Source organism: Euphorbia lathyris, chromosome 2, assembly GCF_963576675.1.
Source record: "Euphorbia lathyris chromosome 2, ddEupLath1.1, whole genome shotgun sequence".
In the NCBI taxonomy this organism is placed as follows: Eukaryota; Viridiplantae; Streptophyta; class Magnoliopsida; order Malpighiales; family Euphorbiaceae; genus Euphorbia; species Euphorbia lathyris.
The window spans coordinates 20,607,243-20,616,703 of NC_088911.1; the positions used below are offsets into that span (position 1 = coordinate 20,607,243).

At 36.9% G+C, this 9,461-nt stretch overlaps 1 protein-coding gene across 1 annotated transcript; it reads right to left on the reverse strand.

Annotated features, from left to right (window-relative positions):
- Positions 1 to 4,167: 4,167 nt before the first annotated feature.
- LOC136220297 (polygalacturonase At1g48100) lies at positions 4,168 to 8,024 on the reverse strand. Its single transcript, XM_066008102.1, has 5 exons — positions 6,913 to 8,024; positions 6,511 to 6,723; positions 6,217 to 6,424; positions 6,056 to 6,137; positions 4,168 to 4,882 (listed from the first exon to the last, which is right to left on the reverse strand). Exons 1-5 carry the CDS (start codon positions 7,900 to 7,902, stop codon positions 4,372 to 4,374), a joined length of 2,004 nt encoding a protein of 667 aa, XP_065864174.1. The 5' UTR covers positions 7,903 to 8,024; the 3' UTR covers positions 4,168 to 4,371.
- Between the last annotated feature and the right edge of the window lie 1,437 nt (positions 8,025 to 9,461).

Sequence of the window (9,461 nt, forward strand, 5' to 3'; positions counted from 1 at the left end):
GGTGAACACAACATGTTATCTGATTAACCGGGGACCACACACCGATATACAGCTCAAGACGCCTACAGAAATGTGGTCAGGAAAGGTTGCTGATTACTCAAATTTGAAAGCTTTTGGGTGCACAGTTTACTATCATGTTAATGAGGGTAAGCTAGAGCCAAGAGCCAAGAAGGGAGTTTTCATAGGCTATGGAGATGGAGTTAAAGGCTTCAGGATCTGGTCTCCATCAGAGAAAAGGGTCAATCTGAGCAGAAATGTAGTCTTTAACGAAAAATCTGTGCTTAGACCCATTGTGAAGCCTACAACTACAACAGAAACTGGTAGCATTGATAAACAGGTGGAGCTTTAGGTCATACAGAGTGAGAGTGGCTTAAAGGAACAAGAGTCAGAATCAGAAATTGAGCTACTAGAACCTACACAATCAGTTTCTCAACCATCTGAAGCTACACATCGTAGCTTAGCTCAAGATCGACCAAGGAGGGTTGGAGTTGGGCCACCTAAGAGGTATGGTTTTGAGGACATGGTGGGCTATGCACTACAGGTTACTGAAGAGGTGGACACTCGTGAACCATCAACTTACAAAGAAGCTATTTCAGGCATCGATTCTAAGAAATGGCTTGCTTCTATGGGAGATGAGATGGAGTCCTTTCATAAGAATCAAATATGGGATTTAGTCATACCACCTCCAGGGAGAAAGATTATTACTTGCAAGTGGGTTCTCAATATGAAAGAAGGGATATCACCTGCAGAGGGAGTCAAGTATAAAGCTAGAGTTGTTGCTAAAGGTTTCAATCAGAGAGAGAGTGGATTATAATGAGATATTCTCACCAGTAGTCAGACACACCTCTATTAGAGTGTTGCTAACTATAGTTACACATCAGGATTTGGAGCTTGAGCAATTTGATGTAAAGACAACATTTCTATATGGAGATTTGGAGGAAGAGGTATACATGACCCAACCTGATGGTTTCCAGATTCCTGGAAAGGAGAATTATGTTTGCAAGTTGAAGAAGTCCTTGTATGGACTTAAGCAGTCTCCTAGGCAGTGGTATAAGAGGTTTGATAGCTATATGATGCAGCTGAGCTACACCAGGAGCCCATGTAATTGTTGTGTCTATTACAATAAATTAGAAGATGAGTCTTTTATCTATCTGGTGTTGTATGTAGATGACATGTTGATAGCTGCAAGGAAGAAGCACAAGATTCAGAAGTTGAAGGGTCTTCTCAGCATAGAGTTCGAGATGAAGGATTTGGATGCAGCTCGGAATATTCTAGGAATAGAGATTTACAGGGACAGAAGCAAAAGGAAACTTTTTCTGTCACAGAAGGGCTATATTTAGAAGATCCTGTCAAGATTTGGCATGTCTACCGTAAAGCCCATAGATACTCCTAGTGCTGCAAGTGCACATTTGTCTATTGCTTTTGCACCTAAGTCCGCTGAAGAGAAGGAGTACATATCTCGAGTTCCTTATGCTAGTGCAGTAGGAACCTTGATGTATGCAATGTTCTGCACTAGACCTGATCTTGCACAGTTTGTTAGTATTATTAGCAGGTTTATGGGAGAACCTGGCAAGGAGCATTGCCAAGCTGTGAAGAGGATCTTTCGGTACCTAAAAGGTACATCTGACGTTGGTGTCATTTATGGAGGTGATACAGAGTGTTTGGTGACAGGTTTTTCAGACTCTGATTATGCTGGAGATGTTGACAGTAGAAGATCTATGACTGGTTATGTTTTCACTCTTGGCGGTTCAGTTGTCAGTTGGAAAGCTATTTTGTAGCCTACAGTGACTTTGTCTACTACGGAAGCAGAGTATATGGCACTGACTGAAGCTGCTAAGGAGGAGATTTGGCTTAAAGACTGGTTAGTGACCTTGGTTTACATCATGATCAGGCTACAGTGTATTGTGATAGCTTGAGTGCAATCTGTTTAGCCAAGGATCAGGTTCATCATGAGAGGACCAAGCATGTAGATGTGAGGTATCATTTTCTGAGAAGTGAGAAAAGGGTCAAGGTGAAGAAGGTAGGTACTGCTGACAATCTGGCTGACATGTTTACCAAGCATGTTCCATAGAGCAAGTTTCAACACTGTTTGGACTTGCTAAACGTTAGAGATTATTAGTTGCCTTGTGGAGGCGACTCTAAGGCAGAGGGAGAAGTCTGTTCATCTGGCACTGTCATGGGTGCATCTGTTATTTTTCCAGGAGGATTCAAGTCAAGGTGGAGATTTGTCGTAATGCCTTGAATCAGTATATCTTGTTTCCTATTCGGAGTAGTATTGTGTTTCGGATTTCTACTTGGATTCGGAATTGTGGGGACAATGTGAGATCATGGGTTCCTAGTAGGATTAGGATCATGGGCTCCAAGTAGGATTAGGTTAGATTGGGTATTATAAATACCCCATTATGTAAACCTAATCATATAATCTGTTTTTCTGCCTCCTAATAAATAGTATTCTCCTTCTGTGCGTGGACTAGCCAACACAATGTTGGTGAACCACGTAAATCTATGTTTTCGATTATTTACTTATTTATCTTTCATTAATTCCGCACAACATGTCTCTAGAAAGACAAATATTGTAGAATGGAATGAGCAGTTTATATGTCGTTGCTCACGCCACATACATGTGTAAGGGCATAAAACGGAGTATATATTCTGGTGATACCGCTAGTATATCTTGGGATGACAATTCTACCGAATTAGTGTGTGTTCCATATTGGTCTATATATTAAGTCCTTACAGACTCCCATAGTAGTGCCCTAAAATGTTAGGGTCCTCTAAAGATCCGGTTCTTTGAAACATTCGCCTTCTATTTGATACAATTAGGAGGAAGAACAAACAACAATCTAAAAGTTTAAACCTAAAATTGTTTTAAGAAATATTCAACTTTAACATATTAAATTCAAAGCTACAAAAGATGGCCCTATAAAACAAATATGAACTACAATAAAATATAGTCAATAAAATATAGTATTTTAATATAAACTTCCATTCCATCCACCAAATTAAACATCTACATATAACTAATATTATTAATATTCTTCATTGTTGTCTGTATCAGTCCTTTTTGTCATCCTTAAATTAGTTTCTAAATCCATTGAAGGAAGCTCAGCCAAGAACAAAGATATATAATATAATATATAGTTTAATATATAAGCAAACACAAGGAATGGTGTTCATTATTATTATATAAGAAAAAGGTGAAAATGGTAGGTGGCAATTGGAGTCTAGCTACTGCACCGCCCTGCACTTTTTCTCAGACCACGTAACTATGTTCGTTCATGCCTTCTAAATAAAAAAAATATAGTATATCTATGTCTATGGAGTTTAAAGTTAGAGATGTTGTGATTATAGATAGTTGGGTTTGCGCATGCGAGATTGGTGTAAAAAAGTTATGTTATCCCACTTCTCCACCAAACCCATTATCAGTTCTTGTTTTTTTGGATTTTCTGTTCCTTTTTGGGTTTAAAGAGTTGCCTCTTTTTTGCATTGCTCCAAAATTCTTACTTCACTTGGCTACTTGGAGAATATTCTACTTTATCATCCCTTAGATTTCCCATAATCATCTTCCATAACTTATCAAATATATATATGCTCATCGTTCGGAGATTAATATAAGATCTATAATTGGACCTTAACTATCAGGTTCAGCTTTTAGTTCAATCAGCCATGACATTGTATCAAGTCCTTTAGGACCAAACGGTCGAGGGTTCAAGTCCCGACAGCCTCATTAATGTGTGGAATTAAAAACACATGACGGGATGGGCCTGTGTTGTGCAAGCTGTAAACCCAAAAGACATTTGCGTGTGGGGGTATTAATCAATATTTTGGCTTCTTCACCTATAATGTTAGGATTTAATAGTCATCCATTCATAAACATTGATGTTAAAGTAAATCATTTCATAAAAGTTGGGGTTAAATTGACCCTTCCTCAATATAAAAGTGTAAGTTTTGAATGCATATGATAAGCTTCTTAGGTATTGAACATTAAAAAGTTACAATTTTGTTTGTGTAATTATGTGATAAGCTTCTTTTAACTTTGCTAAATGATGAATTAATCATTACATTTGTTATATAAACAAGCATATATACCTCACTATATCAAAAACTGAATACCATATCATTTTTAGTGGTAACCATTCATAAAGTCTCTTTTAGGAAATATACATATATAGAAAACAAACTGAGAGATAATATAAATATCATTGGGAGGCCATTAAAATACACCACACCAAAAATCATTACATAATCAGAGCTACACATAAACATGTAATCTCTTTTTAAAACAATATATATACAATCAAACATACATAAAATAAAACAAAAATCTCCTTAATTTACAGTTAAACTAGAGGATTAATTAATTAACAATAATTAAGATATTGAACAATAATCCAATTGATTATTGAGTAGAGAACGAGGAGCACCATCCATCAAGCAAAAAACAGGTGGAATAGTTAAAGTTTGAAGTTCCCCATAAGCATTCCAACAATAAGGGTCCAAAACTAAGTCTCCTTGTGCAGGAAGAAGTTCTACTTCTGATAGTGTAAGATTAGTACAGGGAACTGAATCACTGCAAGCGAAGTGCATTGGTGGGTTTCGAATGTTGTATGTTCCTTTAATGTTTTCATATAGAATGTCTGAAACGAGAACTGCTGATGTTTGGTTACTGCATTCCTTTGTCAGGCAGTAAAATTGATCGATTATGATGGGGTTTTTAACGTTGTCCATGTGAATGTTACTGAATGTTATTCCTGTTACTGCTCCTGATCCACCTTGCCATGTCTTTATTCTAACTCCATTGTCTGATGATTTTATCACTGAGTCTCTGACTGTTATGTTTGATACACAGGCTCTTGAATTGTGATTGCCAAGACTCCCAATGCTGATCATCAGCAGTTCAATTAGATAGTTTAGACAGAAAAAATTCCAAGATTAGAAAGTTTAAGGAATCACATAGAAATCCGTCCCTAACATTTTTCGGAAAGTGTAGATTTACCCTAAAGTAAGCCCTTGTTTGGAAGGAGGTTAACGAGAGTAAATGGGAGTAATGGAGGGTTAAGTATTAAGCTAATCTTGTTTGGAAGTTATTTTTTTAGAGTAAAGGAAGGTTAATGGGGTTAAATGTTTACTTTCTCTAACCTCCAAATTGGGGTTGATGGGAGTAACGTAAATTTTTTTAAAATTTCTTGTCTCTGTATAATAAATGTAACATTCCTTCCCCTCCATATTTAAACTCTCAAACGAAAAGTTAAACATTTAACCTCATTTACATCTTATAAACTCTCAAACAAGGTTAATTTTTAACTTTCCTTTCCATCAGTTCTCTTCCCTTTCCGTTACCTCTTTAACTCTCACCTCCAAACTCCCAAACAAAGGCTAAAGTTTCGCGCTTAAAGCTTCCAATTTGAAGCAGTTTTAGACTCACATAACGGTACACAAATCTTTTTTTTTATTTACCAAAGTTACAGAATCCATAAAACGAGATTTTTATCTAGATCTAGAGTCAGGTCCAGTGGGGTCCGAAGGGGATTTGAGCATCGGCTGGTTTCATTGAATCTATATATGAAACTCTTAATTTGTTAGGGTAAAAGTAAAAAAAAAAAAAAAAAAAAAACAATTAAGCACCCATAAACGTTAGAACAACATATGTCAATCAATCCTAAATTCGACACTATCTGGACACAAAAGCGGAAGTAGGGGACACTGGTGCCGGTGCACCCCGGGGATGGTTCTGCCCCCCTGCCCACTTCTCCTTCTACATCTGTGGGGGTATTGATTGCACTTTGAGCAAACAAAGGATTGTGCTTTTTAATTTTTTATTATTCTACCCGAAAAGGACAACCTTTTAACCTTTCGGTTAGATAGAGGTAAAATATTTTTTTTAAGTCAGACTTAGATTAAGTTTATTTTTTGGTACTCTTTCAAAGACCGACTTTGTCACTATTTCAAAATTACTCCATGTTAAAAATAAAATTTTACCATTTTTTTACATTAGGTTATATCTTCGAAAAAATCTTATTATTTTGCACCTTAGTCCGAAGTTTAAAAGTAATACCTGATTCCGTGACTAGGTCCACAAGTAATGTTCCTTATGTCAACATCGTAACAGCCTGACCCAATTGATACGCAATCATCACCTGGAAATGTAATAAGTGTGAGATTTCTTCACTAAAAAAAACTTAATTATGTGTATTATGATGTTAAGTAAGTGCTAACCATTGGAGATTACTGAATCATATATTTCAACATTGTTAGTGTTTTCTATGTGAATGCCATCAGTGTTGGGGCTAAGAGCAGGAGCAGTGATATGTATGGATTGTATATGAACATTCTTGCATTGGTCAAATCTGAAGTTGAATTGGGGACTATCTTTGATTCTAATTCCCTCAACACTCAAATTGGAACTCATAAAAAACCTTATGGCCTGCATTACAAACATTATATACGCATAGTCAGCAAATGGAAACCGAAACGGACATGGAACACGAAAATGCTATTGTGCAAACTTACAATTGGACTATCACATGGACCTGGCATTGTGGTTCCATTAATTCCCTTGTGGGGTTTGCAAGGAAGATCCCACCATTTTTGGCCTCTACCATCAATTATACCACCTCCTACTAAGGCCATTTCATTGACTCTATAAAAGACAAGCCATTGTCGTTTACTATTCTTTTCTGGCCAGGCTTCTGGTCCATCAGGAGGCATAATTGTCCCATCAAGCTGTTTCAATGCCCATAAATAATGTACATTAGCAATGTCATTTTAGGATATTTCTCTTTTTAAGAGGACATAGATACATATTATGGGTCAACTTCTACTATACTTCTGCAGCATAACATAAGAAGAGTAATAAAAAGTATCATTTTATTTTCTTATGTTTTGGCAATTGGCATGCATAGGCATGAGTACCTTTAATACTAAACCACCAAGACAAGGACCTGTAAAAATTGTAGATTGTATCATGAACTTGAACCCATAAGGAACAAGGATAACTGCAGAATCATTTTGCTGACAAGCAGTTTCCCATGCCAGCTTGAATGCATCTGTATCATCTGTTTTTCCATCACCAACAGCCCCATATTTCCTCACATCAAGAACCCCACTTTCTTCCTCATATGGATCATTAGCTGGTTCAGGTGCAGGACTTGGAGGCAAAATGTAAGATTTCACAGGAGGGTTTGCAGGAACAGTAGAAGATTCAGGTGGAGGACTTGGAGGCAGAATGTAAGATTTCACAGGAGGGTTTGCAGGAACAATAGAAGATTCAGGTGGAGGACTAGGAGGAACAAAGTAAGATTTCACTGGAGGGTTTGCAGGAACAATGGAAGGTTCAGGTGGAGGACTCGGAGGAACAATGTAAGATTTCACTGGAGGGTTTACAGGAGCAGTTGAAGATTCAGGTGGAGGACTTGGAGGCTGAATGTAAGATTTCACAGGAGGGTTTGCAGGAACAATAGATGATTTAGGTGGAGGAATTGGAGGAACAATGTAAGATTTCACAGGAGGGTTTACAGGAACAATTGAAGATTCAGGTGGAGGACTTGGAGGCTGAATGTAAGATTTCACAGGAGGGTTTGCAGGAACAATAGAAGATTCAGGCGGAGGACTTGGAGGAACAATGTAAGATTTGACAGGAGGATTTACAGGAACAATGGAAGATTGAGGTGGAGGAGTAGGAGGTAGAAGATAAGGTTCAGGTGAAGAAAATGGAGGATCATCTTCAGAGTCATCAGGAGGATAAGCAGACTGAGGAGGTTCAGAAATTGTTGATTCTTTATGAGAATGAACATGCTTATGCTTAGAATGATGGTGATGATGATGATGATGTTGCCACCTAGCTTGGGTTGAAAGGGTAAATGAAATGAGAAATAGAAGCAAAGAAGCACCAAACAACCCCATTGTAATTTCACTGACTTTCACAAGGTTAGGTATAGTTGTTTTGTCTCTATCAAGTGGGTGGTGGTGGTGAAAGATTCAAGAGAGAAGCAGCATATGCATATGAGGACTAGATAGAAGTAGGTTTTGGCCTAGGAATTAATGCATGCAGTATCGGAAAGGCTGAATTCCATGTATATTTATATATAAAATTAAGGAGTTGATAGTGGAGGTATAGGCATTGCCTCTTTTTTTAAAATTTGTACTGAAAAAAAGGTTAAAGGAAAGGAATAACAAGAGTCTATAGGTCACCCCATGTTCTTCCCATAACTTTCACTTTCATCGGTCCCCTACCAGTTATATTTTTCATTCTAACATTCTTACTATATATTATTATAATCATCAATGCTGATTATGATATCATGGTTTCTTAATTATTTTTCAATCCAAGTTGCCCTACATGAATCTCTTTGCATATATTTCATTATTTCAATATATTAATATTCTTTTTATTAATTAGCTTCAAACCAACGGGTTGGTTCGAATAGTAAAGAGTTAGAATCTGTGCTTGTTAGTGCCAATTTTTTTTTGTGTTGCTATAGCAAAAACAGCTATAACTATTGTAAATTTGGCAAAAGGTGCAAAAGTGGCATTTTAATAAATGCTTTATGTTTGTATGAACGATAAAGGGTTGAAGGGAGATAGTGCATCAAGCTGTTCGCAAGGGCCAACTTGATCCTCTTCCCCAGGGATCCCAGATGAGGGAACCCTAGGAGAGCCTAACTATCGTCCATGTACGATCCATACTAGATCTGACCAACTGCCCATCTTACCTCCTCTACGTTCTTGACAGTCCATCTTTGTCTTAGTAGAGTCTTGCAGTGATACCAATCTAGCTTTAAAATGTTATACTGTATAAGGCTTCTTATATGTTTTCACGTTAAGAAGATATGCAGCATGTGAAACTGTAGTTGACCAAAATCATGAAAGCTATTGTTACCACTTTAACTATCTGTTTAAATTTTTAGTCCACTTTTAAAAGGTCACTTGTCTCCCTTTTTTTTTTAGTGTTTCCTTAACCTCAGAAATTGTTTAAAGTCATATATTGTTTATTTGAATTTATTTAAAGCCACGCGTTGCTCTCTTAAATTTGTTGAAGTGGCATATTCAGCTCCAAAAGTACCATTCAATTCGGTTGTAATCAATAATTGGTAATTCCATTCTGATTAGTATCTTTAAAATCAGTGTTGAGAGGTCTAGTCTCACTGTCATAATCAGGCTACTGAATTTCCGCAAAATGGTTAATCTGCATCAAATCTCTAGGATCGCCTGTCTCCCATTAGAGACCACCATAATGGGTAGGAAATTACTAAATATGGGAGAACATTGAGGGCGTAATAGAAGTTATTTTAAGTGTAGAATTAAAAACAGTTTCTTTTTAAGAAGAAGACACTGAAAAGGCTGCTGCTCATCTTCTTGGAAATTTGAAGTCTGAAATATCATATTCATGGTAAAACTCACATCATCAAAATTTTAACTGAATCCCAAGTTACATCAGATAACTTCACTCTCAATGGAAGTTC

Coding starts and splice junctions, on each gene's coding strand:
- LOC136220297 (XM_066008102.1), bottom strand. CDS start 7,902: ATGGGGTTGTTTGGTGCTTCTTTGCTTCTATTTCTCATTTCATTTACC. Junction 6,724..6,912: donor TTGGTGGTTTAGTATTAAAG/GTACTCATGCCT, acceptor GCATTGAAACAG/CTTGATGGGACAATTATGCC. Junction 6,425..6,510: donor GTCCATGTGATAGTCCAATT/GTAAGTTTGCAC, acceptor TTTGTAATGCAG/GCCATAAGGTTTTTTATGAG.